This window comes from Macaca fascicularis, chromosome 9, assembly GCF_037993035.2.
Source record: "Macaca fascicularis isolate 582-1 chromosome 9, T2T-MFA8v1.1".
Lineage (NCBI taxonomy): Eukaryota > Metazoa > Chordata > Mammalia > Primates > Cercopithecidae > Macaca > Macaca fascicularis.
The window spans coordinates 139,081,671-139,099,078 of record NC_088383.1 but is presented as its reverse complement, the minus strand read 5'-3'; the positions used below and the strand labels follow the sequence as shown (position 1 = coordinate 139,099,078).

Sequence of the window (17,408 nt, the reverse complement as noted above, 5' to 3'; positions counted from 1 at the left end):
CGCCCCACTGTATAGCCAAGGAAACTGCCCAACCCACGGCAAGGGAGGGGCGGTGCCAGGACTTACTGCCCCAAGCAGTGCCCTGGAAAGTCCATCCTCTCTCTGTATGACCACGTTAGGGCCCACAGGGAAAAACTGGCCATGACCCTATTAAATTGGCTTGGGCTGGCACAGAACACGCTGGACATGGCCTTTCCTTAAGCCCCGTTAAAGCTGAAAAGCAAGGACTGTGGCTGATTGTGGCTATGTGCCCACGGGTTCCTCCTGCCCACTAATATTCTGCTGACCCTGTATGTAAGTATGTAAGTATCATTTAGACATGCTCTTTTTTTTTTTTTTTTTCGAGAGGGAGTCTCACTCTGTCACCCAGGCTGGAGTGCAGTGGCGTGATCTCGGCTCACTGCAACCTCCACCTCCTGGGTTCAAGCAATTCTTCTGCCTCAGCCTCCCAAGCAGCTGGGACTACAGGTGTGCGCCACCACACCCGCATTTAGCCATTTAGCCATGTTCTATTCCTTCTTGGTGGTGGTGGTGGGGTTCCCATAGCCTGAAGAATAAGGGCCTGGGGCTAAAGCTTGGGCCTGGGAAACCTGAAACTCCAGAGGAAGATGCTTTCTTGGACTTCCCTGGCAGCAAAAAAATACTTTACCTCTTGCCTGTGAATTGACTGTATTTTAAAGGGTGTGTGTGTGAGAGAGAGAGAAAGAGAGAGAGCGAGCGAGCGAGAGTGAGAAATTGAGGTGTAATTATTTTGCTGGGTAATGACAACAAACATTTACTGCTCCTAAACAGGCAAGGAAATGATTTAGCCACAAACTTTTCATGATGCCTCATTCCCTCCTGTGGTCCTGTGGTCCTCAGCCTGCCCAGTGGGAGAAGGGGGGTGGGGGGGCCACAAATAACCCATGTGGAGAGGAATGCGGGGTCAGCCTCAGGAAAACTGGGAGGGGAGGTCCCACCTGATGAGGGTCTTTGTAAACCCTACCAAGGGAAGCCCAGAAACACCAAGAAGTACAGGGAGAGAGAGGCGAAGGTGTTTTAAAGAGTAAAGCCTGATATTAAAAAGTGTTGTTATTCGAGTAAAATGGACAACGTTTCCTTTCTTTTAAGAGCGACTCTTAAATTCCAATTACTCCGCCCCCAAAGACCAGTTGAGAATAACCCCAACTGGAGGGAATTAATTTCCTTAGGAATTTCACTCTTACAAGATTAATGGAGCCCCCCTGCAGAGAAACAGTAAAACTGTAAGTACAGTAGATTTGCACCTGAAGGATACATATTTTAATTTCTGTTCTCAAGCTGCGATAACATCTCCAGCTACTATAAACAGCATAAATGAGCACCCGCACGTCTGCTGAGAACTTGCAACCCCAGGCTCCCGGGTAGCAGCCCCGCGCCGACCCCCCACGCTGCTCGCCTGGGCGCGGGATGGGAAGGCCCGGGACAAACAGCCTCCCCGCGAGCCGGGTCGACCCAACCCAGAGCAGAACGCCTGGACCAGATTATCCGAAGTTGACCCCTACCCCACCCCCAGCCCTGCCACCCACCCTGGCACCGCCCTCCCGCGGGGACAATTGGCCTGGACCCAGAATGGGGAGCCTCAACAGTGGCCAGTCTCCCACCCGCTCCTCTGGAGCCTGCAGCGGGGTTCAGCCTCTGTCCAGCAGACTTCCTGGCCCCAAGGATGGGCCTTGGGAAGGGTCTCCCCTGACTCCACGTTGAGAGCAGCCCATCCCTTCTCCTTAGCCCAAGCCACTCTGGCAATGGGGACCCCCCTCCCTCACCCTAACCGAGGACTGGTCTGGGATGGGGAGTTGGGGATGGGCTGTGAGGACTCTTCCTCAGCCCTTAGGAGTCCAGAACTTATCTGGAACACATCAGCCAATTTTCTGTTCCCTTTCTTGCCAGGAACTGCTTTTATTGGAAGAAGTCTGTGTATATGCGTGCTATAAAGGTTGTTTATGCTGTCATAGCTAGATTTTTATTGGTTGTATTTTTGCTGCACTTGCTTGAAAAAATAATTATTTTCAAAGAAAAGAAGAATTACATATCCAGTAAACTAAATAAGACTCACTGTTTATTAGAGACCTCTGACAGCTCCTCAAACATGAAAAAAGATTTCCAAGCAGTGGATGGACAATTTATGTGTAAGTTTATTTGTAAAACAGATTTCAAGACATACTTCATCTTGGCTTTGCCAATAAAAATACATTCCATTTCTTTTCAGAAGTATGTCTTATCTGATGGCTTCACAGTAATCTGGTTTCCCCTAAGAAGCTGAGACTGTCCGGGCAAGTGTGTACCCAGTAGCCCAGTGTAGCCTGGGGTTGAGTTGTGGGACTGCTATGCAGGGGGGAAAAGTGATTATGTCCCACGGGAAGTTCTCTAGAAGAAATGTATTTGTAAGAAATGTAGTTCATAAATCCCAACCCAGCTGCTGCAATCTCCAAAAATTACTTAGTTAAAATAATTTTCAAACATGTTTTTAATTGTTTACAATTTACCGGAGGGAAGAAAAACTCACCTTGGAATTGCCTGCCCATTTTGCATTCCCTGCATAGATTCTGATCTCTCTCCCACCTAGGATGAGCCAGGGAGTTGGGCGCGAATTGTAGTGCCAGATTCCAGGCTGTAGGTGGCATAAGTGCCTCTTCAGGCGGGCGAAACAGCAGCCTTTGTTGGGCGGCTTCTTTATCCAACCTGAGAAACCACAGCTGAGAATTCACACAAACTGATGCTGTATTTGTGGAGGCTCCGCCGACCCACCCCAAACACGTGCTTTTCCCCTGACCTGCAAACTTCTAACACCTTCTTCTTCTCTTCCCGTTTCACTAGGCTATTTGAGATCTTGCAAGATTTATCAAGACCGTGCTGGCCATATGAAAGCATGTTAACACAGGGAGGGAGAGAGGAAGAGCCCTCCACATGTTATGACTGGCATGCACACTTCCAAAGCATCGTTACTAACCAAAGGCCCAGTTCCTGCGGCGATCACCCCAGACACACCGAATGCTATTTGCTGGTCACTGAGGGTGTATACCTAATTGCCACGGATGTTTACATGTAGCTGCATTTTCTCTCCTTTTGAGTCACAATGTTTTATATGTAAATAGTATTGTGTGTGTATGTGTATTTATCCTCCAAGTCCAGTTGGAGTTAATTTTCTGCAGTTATTTGTAGTTCATGTTTCATATCTAAGAAACTAAGGACACAGAGGAGCTTTCCTTGGTGTCACAAACTTTTATTTTTTTAAATAGAGATGAGGTCTCACTATGTTGCCCAGGCTGGTCTCCAACTCCTGAGCTCAAGTGAACTTCCTGCCTCAGCCTCTCCAAGTGCTGGGATTACGGGTGTGAGCCACTGCACCTGGCCAACAAACTTCTGATTCTTATAGAATCAGATGTAATTCCTTAGAGACCTGAGAAGTTCTATACTCAGGTTCTTTCATGCTGTCTGGCTTCAAGAGTTCTCACCTGAAGGAGGTCCCTTCCAGGACACTGGGTCCCAACCCACACCACCTCCTTGGAAGGCGTGTGCCCTCTCTTCCGCTGACCTTGACATTCTTTCAGAGGCTGCTTTTGCACAGAAGCATCACCTCCCAGAGGGGACCACTGGAGTGGCCTCAGGCACCAGGTACAGTCAGCGGCTCCTACCTGTGGAAGGCAATCAGGGTAGAAAGGTCTAGGAAACACTAAAAATACATACAACCCTTACAAACACAACTCGGTGATACACGCTCATAGTTCTGGGCTCCAAGCTGGGGCCAAAGCACAGACTCCATAGCTAGTTCTAGCATGTAGCAGATGTCACCTAACCTGAAAAGCTACTTGGTTGAAACTTAGTTAAATCAGTGGCCACAGCAGTTTTATACTTGCCCCGAGTCCTCCAATGTCTGCCACACCTGCAGTGGCTTCCTTCCCATTCTCTCTCTCCTCTAAAAAACAAGTGACATTTCCCCCCAGTGCAGGAAGATGGAACACAGACTATTTTGTTAATCATCTAAATGTGTTCTTGAGTTTCTTCTGGAGTTGTCCAGGCTGAGGCTGCATGGACACTGGCCCACCACAAATGCCTCCCTGTGCCGAGAGTGAGGTGGGCCAGTCGGGGCAGAACGCCTGGTTCTTATGGCACCCCGTGCTCGCTCAGCTCTGGGAGCCCCCGTGCCAGCGTGCCAGACAGCTACTCTAAATGAAGTTTGAGTTCCATTTCAGGAAGGTGGTGAAACAATAAAATAACCCAGGATGATGTGAACAGTTTTGTATTTGCTTCAAACTCTGAAAGGATTCATGGTTCCCATGGCCTCCAGACTGGATGGCACACTTTGGGTTTCAATGGCACAATGATTTTTCTGTAAAACAATGGCTGGCTTTAAATTTCTTCTTCTAGAACAAACCAAAAAAGAAAAGAAAAAACAAACCACTAATTTTTAAAGGATGCATAGGCCCCAGTTGCCTGATGGTATGTAGAAAGAAAGCCCAATCCCTGATGGTATGTGGAAAGAAAGAAAAAAGAATACAGAGGGAATGTTCTGGTGAGGGAGCTAATTTCGTAACAGTCAAGTGGAAGCTTGCTGTTGACTCCATGATTAGCCTACGTCTGAGGTCGTATCTATTACTTGCCCATCATGTGAAATATGCTTTAATCAGAAGAAACATCTCATTGAAACACTCCACGCCAACATTACTTTCATACTTTCCCACCATAACATATATGTTCTTTTTCCAGTTCGCCGCTGGTTGAAATGACTAAGAAGTGGAAACAGGAGATGCATAGGAGATGCAGGAAGAAAGTTACCCTCCTATGATGAGAGACGGATGTGTGGGGCCCTACTGAGGAACCCTTTACTCCATGAAACTGAGGGAAAGATCTGTGCTGAGCCACGTCTGGCTGACTGCACAGACACAACAGGGCAGCTCTGCCGGTCACCAAGCCCATCAGCAGCCAGGTGGCCAGTGAGCAGCAGCTGCCCTGAGGGCTGATGGTGGGAGGCAGAGAGCCCAAAGGCCGAACGAACAGAGGGCTCAGTGCCCCGCTCCCTCCTCCTCAGCCCCTCCACGGGGGAACACAGTTTGGCCCCATTTTCAAAGCCACTGTTTTATTTCTGTTGTCCCAAACTCTGGCCTTCCTCCTGGAGAACACCAAGAGGAATGCTCTCACCAGTTAGGTTGAAACCCTTATTTTTTAGTTTGTGCACATTCTATGTCACTATGCTAAGAGTGACCAGATGTATTAGTCAGTTTTCATGCTGCTAATAAAGACATACTGGCCCGGCGCGATGACTCACGCCTATAATCCCAGCACTTTGGGAGGCCGAGGCGGGTGGATCACCTGAGGTGGGGAGTTTGAGACCAGCCTGGCCAACATGGAGAAACCCCATCTCTACTAAAAATACAAAATTAACCAGGTGTGGTGGTGCATGCCTGTAATCCCAGCTACTTGGGAAGCTGAGGCAGGAGAATCGCTTGAATCTGGGAGACAGAGGTTGCGGTGAGCTGAGATCGTGCCATCGCACTCCAGCCTGGGCAATAAGAGTGAAACTCTGTCTCAAAAATAAAAGACATACCCAAGATGGGTAATTTATAAAGGAAAGAGGTTTAATGGACTCACAGTTCCATATGGCTGGGGAGGCCTCACAATTATGGCAGAAGTCAAAGAAGGAGCAAAGTCGTGTCTCACATGGAGGCAGGCAAGGAGCTTATGCAAGGAACTCCCCTTTATAAAACCATCAGATCTCATGAGATTTCTCACTATCAGGAGAACAGCACAAGAAAAACCCACCCCCGTGACTCAATTACCTCCCACAACACGTGGGAATTATGGGAGCTACAATTCAAGAAGAGATTTGGGTGGGGACACAGCCAAACCATGTCACTGGACTGCCTCTTGAGGGAATGAATCACAGATGTATTCCTGACCACCCTGTTTTCTCCCTTCTTGAATCAGGTAAGTATATAATTCCTTGCCCAGGACTGAGATTGGTCATAACTGTATTTGCCGTAAAGAAACATGTCTTTTTATGATGGGAAATATTTATTGAATAACAGTATTCTGTTATTTAATGACTACATGACCACTAACACAGCTGGATGAAGTTGAATTCCAAAGGAATCCCAAAGCCTAATCCTATCCTTAAATAAAATATTCTTTTCTTTGAAAAAGGGTCTTGCTTTTTCACCCAGGCTGGGGTGCAGTGGTGTGATCATGGCTCACTGCATCCTAGGCCACCCAGGCTCAAGGGATCCTCTGCCTCAGCCTCCCGAGTAGCTGGGACCACAGTCGTGTGCCACCACACCCAGACACTTTTATTTTTATTTTTCATAGAGATTGGGGTCTCCCTATGTTTCCAAGGCTGGTCTCCAACTCCTGGGCTCAAAAGATCCTCTGCTTTGGCCTCTCGAAGTGCTGGGATTACAGGTGAGAACCACCATGCCTGGCCTAAAATGTTCTTTTTTTAAGAGATAGCTGTAACAATCTTTAACTATTTAGCAATCCTTTTGGAGGGGGGGAAGGTTGTCTTTTGTTTGTCAGCAAATGTAGTATGTGAGTTTACATGTCTTTGCTTTCATTGTATAATTTCAAATAGTCAGAAAATATTGCATTCACTGGCAATCAATTTATTTTGATTGATAAAAAGGGGTTAATAAAAACCCCCTTAGAAATAAAAAGAAGGTGAATAGTAATATATCAGTCATGGTGCCTTCTTTCTGCTATGCATAAAGAAAACAAGCTTTTTTACTTCTCCCCAATAAGTCTTCTCCCCTTATTTTCTACACCTATGGAGTCATTTATAATCTTTATTATTTCCAACCACACACTAACATGGCATCAGTCATATTGCCACATGCTGGGTTTTTTTTTTCCTTACTATGTTGTGAGAACTGAGAGGCAAAAATGTCCTATAATTTATATGAAAATATATGTCCAAAATGGATTATCAGACATAACCAATGTGACTTCATACACTTGAAAATAAAAAAATTTAGGATGAAATATAAAACACCATGGTAAAATTTCAATCTATTGTTGAAACAAAGCATGACTTAGAACGGACATTGGTGTGTGGCATTTAACAAACATTGTCAAGCTATTAGAAGCAGGGGTAGGTTAAGATGGGAGACAGTACTTTCCAGTCAAACATAAAGCTATTGACTTTGGAAGGTACGTTTGTGGTTTATTAATATTTTTATTTATCAACAGCACCTATGAAGAAAATGCAAAATGACAGACTATAAAATTCTTACCTTCTATATACAGCGTGTGTTTATAGTACCATTGTGAGATGGACTTGGGCATATACATTACACAGTGTGTCATATAGATCTCTAATTTGCACTGGTCATAAAGACTTTTTTTTTTCTTTTTTTTTTGAGACAGGGTCTTACTCTGTCACCCAGGCTGGAGTGCAGTGGTGGGTGAGATCTTGGCTCACTGCAACCTCCTCCTCCCAGGTTCAAGTGATGCTCATGCCTCAGTCCCCTGAGCAGCTGGGATCACAGGTGCCCGCCACGACACCTGGCTATTTTTTTTATTTTTATTTTTAGTAGAGATGGGGTTTCACCATGTTGGTGAGGCTGGTCTCGAATTCCTGACCTCAAGTGATCCACCCACTTCAGCCTCCCAAAGTGCTGGGATTACAGGCATGAGCCACTGCACCTGGCCTAAAGTCTTTTGATATTAAATAATTATCTGTTTCTTTATCGTCCTTAAAAAGCACATTTACAATGTCAGAAAATAATTCAGGGCACTGGCTTAGATTACAAGTCTGCACATAGAGGTATTATTTTGAAAGTTGAGGCCAGGTGTGGTGGCTCACGCTTGTAATCCCAGCACTTTAGGAGGCCGAGGTGGGTGGATCACCTGAGGTGGGGAGAAGTTCGAGACCAGCCTGAGCAACATGGAGAAATCCCATCTCTACTAAAAATACAAAATTAGCCAGGCATGGTGGCGCATGCCTGTAATCCTAGGTACTCGGGAGGCTGAGGCGGAATTGCTTGAACCCAGTAGGCGGAGGTTGTGGTAAGCTGAGATCGCACCATTGCACTCCAGCCTGAGCAACAAGAGCAAAACTCTGTCAGAAAAAAAAAAAAAGAAAGAAAATAAAGTTGAAAAATAGTGGGTTGTTACTTTCTTTTTTGTTTTAATGACGTATTCCTGGATTGTTATAAGGATTGCATTTAGAAAAGTCTTTCTCTTTTTTTAATCTCATTTTTATGAGCAGGTAAAAAAGTCTTAAACTGAGTCTTATAAAAGAAAATGCAGCCTAAGCTAAAATGATACTGGAACAAAACCATGACCCTCACCAAAACAAATGTGTGACTTCCCTTGTAGGGACAAGGGCATCCTTCAGGTTCTAATCCTGTTAGGCTAGTACAGCTGCCCTGTCCACAGGGAGAGGAGAGGGCTAAAGACCGAGTCTAGACAGGAGAGATGAGAGACAGCAAAGCGGGAGACCCTCCGTAGGCAGTCCTACGCAGCTACTCTTTAGTGATGCGATTTGAACATACAAGTGTCAGATGTCATGAGAAAATCACGAAGCAGCGTCTGCGTGGCTTGTGCATTCTCACTGACTTGCCTCACTTAACGTCGAGTTGTGTCTGCTTCACTGGAGCCTCTCCTGCAGAGAGGGCAAGAGGGCAGGGGTACCCCTCCTAGAGGCTCCCCCAGGGCTGGGCCTGAGCAGACACCCCACAGCTAACTGCTGAACTCACCTATCCCCGGCCTTGAGCAGGCACCCACTCTGGGCCCTGCCTGCCCTGGGCGCCAGGACACACAGATTAGCAGACACAGGGCACCTGAGCTCCCTCAGCAAGTCCAGGTGAGCAAACGCGGATGGCCGGCAGAAGGCAGAGCTCCTTTGGAGGACCAAGTGCCAGGAGAGGTCAGAGGAGCAAGCCTGAGGCACGACGTGAAGTCCCCACGCAGCACTGGCTGGAGCCTGCAGGAGGAGAGAGGTGGAAAGTGCATGGCATGAAGCCAAGCCTGGAATGCACGGCCCCGGGGCAGCGCAGGCACTGGCAACGGGGTGGTAAGCGGGACCAGCAAGGAGCCGGGTGGGGAGGCAGGCAAAGCCCTTAATCGCACATGGCCCTGCACAAGCCACTTCAGACTCAAAGGGGTGTGTGCAGAATAAAGAGCACACAAGGGTGTGCAACAGAGGCTCATGTCAGAAAGCCACGACCTGGGCCTTGCACGTCACTCCCCAGCAGGGCGCCCAGAAAGTGCCACTGGGAAATGGAGGCCTTTGGGGTAACTGACAAGATAGAGCTGTGGGTTGCTGTTTCTGTTTGTTTGTTTTTGTCTAACTCACCTTGTTTTCAGGAAGACTTGCAGCTTAAGCAGGCTTTACGTGGGAACCCAAAGGCTACTGGGCACAGAAGGGTGGGAAACCAGATGGACTTGCTTGAATTCAGGTCTGCCACTTGGTGGCCTTGCAGCCCCGGGAACCATGGGTAACTTCTCCGAGCTTCGGTTTTTTTGTCTGAACATGAGGATAGTCCTGCGGTATTACTGTGATAATTAAATGAAATCAAAGATTCCAGGCTAACTAGCAAAGTCTCTGTTGGCACACTTCTTTCCTGAGTGCCTGCAGTGTGCCTGGCTCTGGACAGCGGGGAACAAGCACTCTGGGGGGTTGGGGGGAAAGTACAGAACATCAGCTTGTGGACCCCGAATATCTGAGACGGGTCTCAGTTAATTTAGAACGTTTAATTTTTTTTTTTTTTTTTTTTTTTTTTTAGAGGCTCATCAAATAGGTAGAAACTTTATTTCCTAAATCCCTCCCTGGACCTCTTTCAGAAGGCAGTTCAGATGCATTGTAGGTAGAAGGCAGAGTAAGCCCTTATTGAGCAACGCGGAACTTGGCAGAGGCCCCACACCTGTCACTCTTCACAGCAGTCCCTTCCCACATGCTAGAGGGAAGGGAAAGCATGACAGGGAAGTCCACTTCTGTGGACTCAAACCTTGATGGGGATTTGCGCAGTCACAGGGCTTCTCAGAAAAGGCACAAGCATCCCAGACATTCAGGCCTGGAGAACAGGCTGGCTCAGCAGGTCTTCACGATCGGGTGTCTCGAGCCCTTCTTCGGGAACGAGGGCCACAGCTGGAGCTGGGCATGGAACCCAGGCCAGGGGGTGCCCTTGGGGGTTGGTAGCCACACTCATTGGGGTCCAGGGGGTCCCGGCTGAGCAGTACCCACACTGCAGGCACATGGCGGCGCACTGTGAGGGGGTCTAGCCCTGTGTCAGGTGAGGCTGGGACCCAGCTGTCCTCAGTCTGCAGGAAACATAGCTTCGTGAGCTGGTGCAGGCCTGGGACCCTCCACTTGACAATCTCAGCGCAGCTGACAGCCTTTCCTGCAGCCCTGCCAGAACCTGAGAACACCACATGCCGTGCACTGCCGCCCTCCAACCCACCCAGAGCCAGTCCCAGAAGGTTGCAAATTTTGCTGCCATCTCGGACCCGCATCTCAAGGGTATCAGGAGGTAGCTGGGGCATTGGGGAAGGCGCTGGGAGCTCTACAGAACCAGCTTTCCGGTAGTGCTCCATCCTGCTTGCTGTCTTGAATGTGACTCTCGCTGCCCACGAATCCGCCTCACACACGATCCGGAGCCAACTAGAACGTTTATTTTTGCCGAGGTTGAGGATGCATGCCCGTGACCCAGTCTCAGGAGGTCCCAATGACATGTGCCCAAGGTGGACAGAGCACAGTCTGGTTTTATACATTTTAGGGAGATACAAGTCATCAGTCAACATATGTGAGATGTACATTGGTTCAGTCCAGAAAGGTGGGACAACCTGAAGCAGGAGGGGGCTTCCAGGTCATAGGTAGGTAAGAGACAAATGATTGCCTTCTTTTGAGTTTGAGATGAGCCTCTCCAAAGGAGACAAAGAGATATGCATTTATGTCAGTGAGCAAAGGGGTGACTTTGACTAGAAGGGGAGGCAGGTTTGCCCTAAGCAGTTCTCAGCTTTTTTCCCTTTAGTGATTTTGGAGCCCCAAGATTTATTTTTCTCTCACAAACCAGAAGAGAAACTGCCACAGAGTGATGAGCACCCTGGAGAACTGGAATTGGGCTACACAGGCCAGCACCAGGTGGCTGCTTTAACCTGGGTGGTCCACACGGCTTTGCTGGGAAGAGGACATTTCAGTCAAAATCTGGAAAACCGGAGCAAACCAGGTGCAGTTGAGGGGTTGAGGGGTGATACAGTTTGGATGCTTGTCCCCTCCAAATCTCACGTTGAACTGTGACCACCAGTGCTGGAGGTGGGCATAGTGGGACGAGTCTGGGTCATGAGGGTGGATCTCTCGTTAATGTCTCCATGTCGTCCTCCAGGTACTGAGTGAGTTTGACTCTGTGAGTCCATGCAAGAGCTGATTGTTTTTTTTTTTTTTTTTTGAGACGGAGTCTTGCTCTGTCGCCCAGGCTGGAGTGCAGTGGCCGGATCTCAGCTCACTGCAAGCTCCGCCTCCCGGGTTTACGCCATTCTCCTGCCTCAGCCTCCCGAGTAGCTGGGCAGGCACCCGCCACCTCGCCCGGCTAGTTTTTTGTATTTTTTTTAGTAGAGACGGAGTTTCACCGTGTTGGCCAGGATGGTCTTGATCTCCTGACCTTGTGATCCGCCCGTCTCGGCCTCCCAAAGTGCTGGGATTACAGGCTTGAGCCACCGCGCCCGGCCAAGAGCTGATTGTTTAAAGAGCCTGGCACCTCCTCCTCCCTCTCTTGCCATGTGAGACCCCGCTGCCCCTTGGCCTTCTGCCATGATTGAAAGCTTCCTGAGGCCTCACTGGAAGCAGATCCTGACACCATGCTTCGTGGACAGCCTGTAGAACTGTGAGACAAATAAACTTTGCTTTGTAAATACCCAGCCTCAGTTATTCCTTTACAGCAGTACAAAATAGACTAATCCAACAGGGACGCCTTTCCAGGTAAAGACGATAACCGATTATTGTTACTATAATATCTAAAGAAACTGTAAATTTCAAAGGTAAAAACTAACCTTATCCTAGTGCCCAAGGAAGTGCTGGCAATGTTTAAATAAGAGGGCAGTAGGGAATGGAAGGAGTGCCTCTGAAATGCCTACTCCATGCCAGGCTCCCTACTACAGGCTTTACATGTTATCTTGTATATCTCAATAAGATGAGCAGACACGGTGCTTTTTAAAAGACGTCATGGGAGTTTGAAAGGGGGAAGACTGGGTAAATGGAAGAACAGAAGTAATGGCGTTGCAACAGTTGAATTGAACTGCTCCTTGGCCTGGCCTGCCACACACACAGATCCCCCTTGGCATGGCCAAGATGAGTGTGTTCATTGGCAAATCAGCAGCCACTCTTGGAAGCTCTGACTTCTCTGGAAGGCAGGCGACAGGAGCAGTCTATGTTATTCCTATTTTATAGATGAGGGAACTGAGGCTCAGAAACAAACACTCATCAGTTGAGTACAGGAGCCATTACCAAGTCAAACCTCTCTGGAAACTTCCTGAACTCTATGTGATCCAGGAAGGGGAGAGGCTACATGCTCAGTTGGAGAAAGACTAGAGACAGTCACACCAGCTACCATTAGTTGAGAGCTTACCAGACACAGTGCTCACCACCCCACAGTCACAGACACTTAAAACTCCAAAGTGGCCAGGTGCGGTGGCTCACGCCTGTAGTCCCGGCACGTTGGGAGGCCGAGGTGGGTGGATTAAGAGGTCAAGAGTTTGAGACCAGTCTGGCCAACATGGTGAAACCCCATCTCTACTAAGAATACAAAAATTAGCCAGGTGTGGTGGCGAGTGCCTGTAATACCAGCTACTCAGGAGGCTGAGGCAGGAGAATCGTTTGAACCCAGGAGGAGGAGGTTGCAGTGAGCCGAGATCACACCACTGCACTCCAGCCTGGGCGACAGAGCAAGACTCTGTCTCGGGGAAAAAAAAAAGTACAAAAAACAAAAAACCCAAAAGTATTCCACTGAGGTAGATACTATTAGCATCCCAATTCTTAATTTTATTTCTCTAGTTTTTAGACAAGGTCTCCCTATGTTCTCCAGGCTAGAATGCAGTAGCCATTCATAGGTTATACCATAGCACACTGTAGCCTCAAACTCCTGGCCTCAAGCAACCCTCCTGCCTCAGCCTCCCGAGTAGCTGGGACTACAGGTATGTGCCACCGTGCCAGGTTTTCTTATTCCAATTTTATGCACCAAAAAGGGGAAGGGGACTTAGAGGTTCAAGCAGCTTTGTCCAGGTGCTGGAAACTGGCAGGGTGGGACTGAACTCAAATCACCCTCCACCTGAGAGAGACTTCCCTTGAAGGCGGTGTGCAAGATGACAGTAAGTGGTGCATAAACAGGTTTTTATTTATTTATTTATTTAAGGCAAGGTCTTGTTGTGTCGCCCCAGCTGGAGTGCAGTGGCATGATCACGACTCACTGCAGCCTTGACCTCCTGGGCTCAAGTGATCCTCCCACCACAGGCTTCTGAGTAGCTGGGACTACAGGTGCACACCACCATGCCAGGCTAATATACATATATATACACACATACACAAACACATATATATACATATATACACACACACACATATATATACATATACATATATATATATATACACATATATATATATATTTTTTGTAGAAACCTGGCTCTCCCTATGTTGCCCAGGCTGGCCTAGAACTCCAGAGTTCAAGTGATCTCCCCACCTATGCCTCTCAAACTGCTGGGGTTACAGGTATGCGTCACCATGCCTGGCCATGAGAAACAATTTTTATTTTATTTTTAGAGATGGGGTTTTGCTTTGTTGCCTATGCTGGTCTTGAACTCCTGGGCATGAGCCACCGTACCCAGCCAGGCATTCTTTATATAATCTGAATATTAACTCCTTATCAGATATGCTATTTGAAAATATTTTCTCCATTTCCTGGGTTGCCTTTTCACTGGATTAATAGTGTCCTTTGATGTACAAAATTTTAAATTTTGATATAGTTGCAAATTATCTATTTTTTTTCTTTTATTGACTGTACTTTTGGTGTCATATGCAGGAAATCAATATCATGAAACTTTCCCATATTTTCTTTTCCTTTTTTTTTTTTTTGAGACGGAGTCTCGCTCTGTCGCCCAGGCTGGAGTGGAGTGGTGCAGTCTCAGCTCACTGCAACCTCTGCCTCCCAGGTTCAAGCGATTCTCCTGCCTCAGCCTTCCAAGTAGCTAGGACTACAGGTGCGTGCCACCACACCTGGCTAATTTTTTGTATTTTTAGTAGAGACAGGGTTTCACCATGGTGGCCAGGCTGGTCTTGATCTCCTGACCTCGTGATCCACCCGCCTCAGCCTCCCAAAGTGCTGGGATTACAGGCGTGAGCCACCGCACCCAGCCAATTTTTTTCTTTCTTTCTTTTTTTTGAAACAAAGTTTTGTTTTGTCAGCTAAGCTGGAGTGCAGTGGCGTGATCTTGACTCACTGCAACCTACGCCTCTGGGGTTTAAGCAATTCTCATGCGTCAGCCTCCCAAAAAGCTGGGATTACAGACATGCGCCACCATGCCTGGCTAATTTTTGTATTTTTAGTAGAGACAGGGTTTTGCCATGTTAGCCAGCTGGTCTCGAACTCCTGGCCTCAGGCAATCTGCCCGTCTTGGCCTTCCAAAGTGCTGGGATTACAGGCATGAGTCACTGTGCCTGGGCTCCCATATTTTCTTCTAATAATTAATCTATTTAACATACTAAAGTAGTGAGCATTCAAACCATCATTTTATAGATGTTACATATTATTCTTAAAATTTTTCAAACTTAAGATATTGAGAATTTAAATAAATGTACTATGTAAATAATAGGAGAAGTTTAGCATACACCTTGCAGTTAGTACCCATGACTGATGCTTGGAAAATAGTGTGCTAAGCTAAACTGCATCTTTCTGAATATACCTATTGCTGTATCTCATTCCTAGGCTAAGTAGTCTTCCCCATTACCAAATAGTTGCCTCATGCATCCATTTAAGAAAGACAGCAGGCCAAAACTGGAGTCACTAATGCTAAGGATCCATGCCACTACACTGAAACCTGGGTTGCTTACTTATAAGATCTTCTGAGAAATCAGGAGAGATGAAAGCCAAATTACATAAAGACAAGATTTTGTTTGCACCTCTATAAGGGAAGTAATCCTGAAATGACTGAAATGACTGTTGTGCTATTTGTTCATTCTTCCTGCTTTCCTCCACTTTTTTCTGCCTGTCAAACTCACCCACTCGGTCCTCACTGGAGCACTTTTCTGTCTTGTAGACTGCCTGGTGCATGCAATGCTAACAAAAGCCAATCAGATCTTTGAAACTAAATTTGTTAAAATTTTGTTCTTACACACATCTGAAAAGCAGCCATAAGTATAAAGGCCAGTGATACCAAAAAAGGGTAACAAAGCAAGTCATCTAATCTCAACTGCAAGACAAACGTTTTTAGAGGCCTATGACATACCTTATTTTCAATTCTGAAATGCAAAAAGTCCTCCAAATCAGTTTTTCCCCACGCTTGGAGTGAACTCATTTGAACTGATATGAGACTATTTACAACTTTTATTTATTTATTGTATTTATTTCATTTGAGACAGGGTCTCACTCTATTGCCCGGGCTGGAACCACTGCAGCCTCAACCTTCCAGGCCTAAGCAACCTATCTTCCCATCTCAGCCTTCTGAGTAGCTGGGACTACACGTGGGAACCATAGTGCCCAGCTAATTTATTTTTATTTTTATTTTGTAGTGACGGGGTCTCACTATGTTGCCGAGGTTGGTCTCTAACTCCTGGGTTCAAGCAATCCTCCCGCTTTGGCCTTCCAAAGTACTAAGATTACAAGCATAAGCCACTGTGCCTGGCCCTTTTTACAACCTTTATATATCCCACTTAGGGTGAATATTTGTGAAGACTCACACATTTCTGCTATAGAAACATTGTTTGGCTATAGGGGTATACAATATATCTCACCTTTTTTAAACATTCAAAAAATTCTGAATTTCACAAACACATCTGGCCTGAAAGGTTTTTGATAAGGGGCTGTGAACCAGTGGTGGCACAATTAGTCCTAGGAGTACTAACTAGTAGGAGAAATACATTTGTTGAGTACTTAGTTTGTGTCCAGCATTGTTCTAAGTATCTTCTAGGTAAAGGCCTCATGTAATCCTCACAATCTCTATGCTTTATTATCCTATCCTTTATAAATGAGTAAACTGAGTGAGATTAACTATTTAATTTGCTGAGGATCATGCAGCAAATAGCCCGAAGAGCGATTCATGCGTTTCACTATAATGGTTAAGAACAGGGCTTTGTGCAAAGGACACCTCCAACTGCAGAATGATGGACTCACATCACAGACACACGACGAAGTGACCGGTAGTCAGTTGTGGGTTGGTTCAGAGGCTCAGGCTGTTCTGGCTTTAGGGGCTTTCCTGCTTTCCTAGGGTTCCTCCCAGCTGCCCTCACGGTGACAAAAAGGCTGCCGCAGCTCCAGGAAACTTACACTGGGCAAGGACAACAGGAAGAAAACAGCCCCCACCCACCCACGGCCCGTACAAGGTCATGTGCCCATTGCCAGCCAATCGCTGGCAACGGATTGGCCCCGTTTTAAATCATCCAAAAAAGGCGCCGGTCTGGGCTGTTTGGAGCAATCAAGGGAGCTCCGTGCTAAGGCAGGAGGGGCCTGGACAAGCGGCTGCAGGAGTCCGGAACTCGGTGCCCTACGATGAGGGCTCAGTGGTGCTCAGCACCGCGCCGGGCCAGAGACTGAAACGCCGCCGGCTGTTGAGGGTTGGTTGGCTGCATCCCCGGCAGGGGCCAGGCGGAGCGAACATCACGGCGGCAACCACCTCCGCAGCACACGCTCCCGACAGTGGCTGCGCTTTTCCCTTCAGCACAGCCCAAAGGCCCTGGCAGCTCAGCACCTGCGACCTCCTAGTACCCTCCAGCCTAGGGTAGGAGAAGTGCTTCCGGGGCCTCCCAACCAGCAGCCACCAGACACAACAGTCGTGTGCCGCGCGGGGCTGGCCTGAATGCTCTGCACCTTCCCACCGCGGCGCCAGTGGCTCCCACCCGGAAGCGAGGCAGCCCTGCGGACCACAACTCCCAGAAACACCCGCTGTCTCACTCAAGCTAATTGGTCCGCTGCGCCATCTATTAGCCAACCAGCCACAGGGAGACCGCGCCCCGCGAGGACTAACAACCAATCATAAGACAGAGGAGGCGGGCGCTCCTCCAGCCGATCCACCGGCTGTTGTCAAAAGTTTGGCGGGATCCTGAAAGAATGCTTTCTTTGGAGCCCCACGGCTGCTCCTGTGAAGAGAGAAGCCACAAGCCGACCTCTCTGCGAAGTAATGACTTGGGGCAGACGGACAAAGCCCACATCGTCCCAATATTCCCAGAAGACTCCGGTCTCTACTGCTCCTGCCTG

At 47.6% G+C, this 17,408-nt stretch overlaps 1 protein-coding gene across 4 annotated transcripts; it reads right to left on the bottom strand.

Moving 5' to 3' along the window:
* Positions 1 to 519: 519 nt before the first annotated feature.
* LOC102142177 (ribonuclease P protein subunit p25-like protein) lies at positions 520 to 17,063 on the bottom strand. 4 transcript variants are annotated; one of them, XR_012418293.1, is made up of 4 exons: positions 16,303 to 17,063; positions 9,308 to 11,829; positions 8,709 to 8,935; positions 520 to 3,653 (listed from the first exon to the last, which is right to left on the bottom strand). XR_012418293.1 is itself a non-coding variant. In XM_005566754.5 (2 exons), exon 2 carries the CDS (start codon positions 10,765 to 10,767, stop codon positions 10,054 to 10,056), a length of 714 nt encoding a protein of 237 aa, XP_005566811.3. In that variant the 5' UTR covers positions 10,768 to 11,829; positions 16,303 to 17,063; the 3' UTR covers positions 9,284 to 10,053. The 4 variants fall into 4 exon arrangements, 2 of the variants coding, with proteins under 2 accessions (XP_005566811.3, XP_065377691.1); XR_012418292.1 differs by having other exon boundaries at positions 9,308 to 17,063; XM_005566754.5 differs by lacking the exons at positions 520 to 3,653; positions 8,709 to 8,935 and having other exon boundaries at positions 9,284 to 11,829.
* Positions 17,064 to 17,408: the final 345 nt, after the last annotated feature.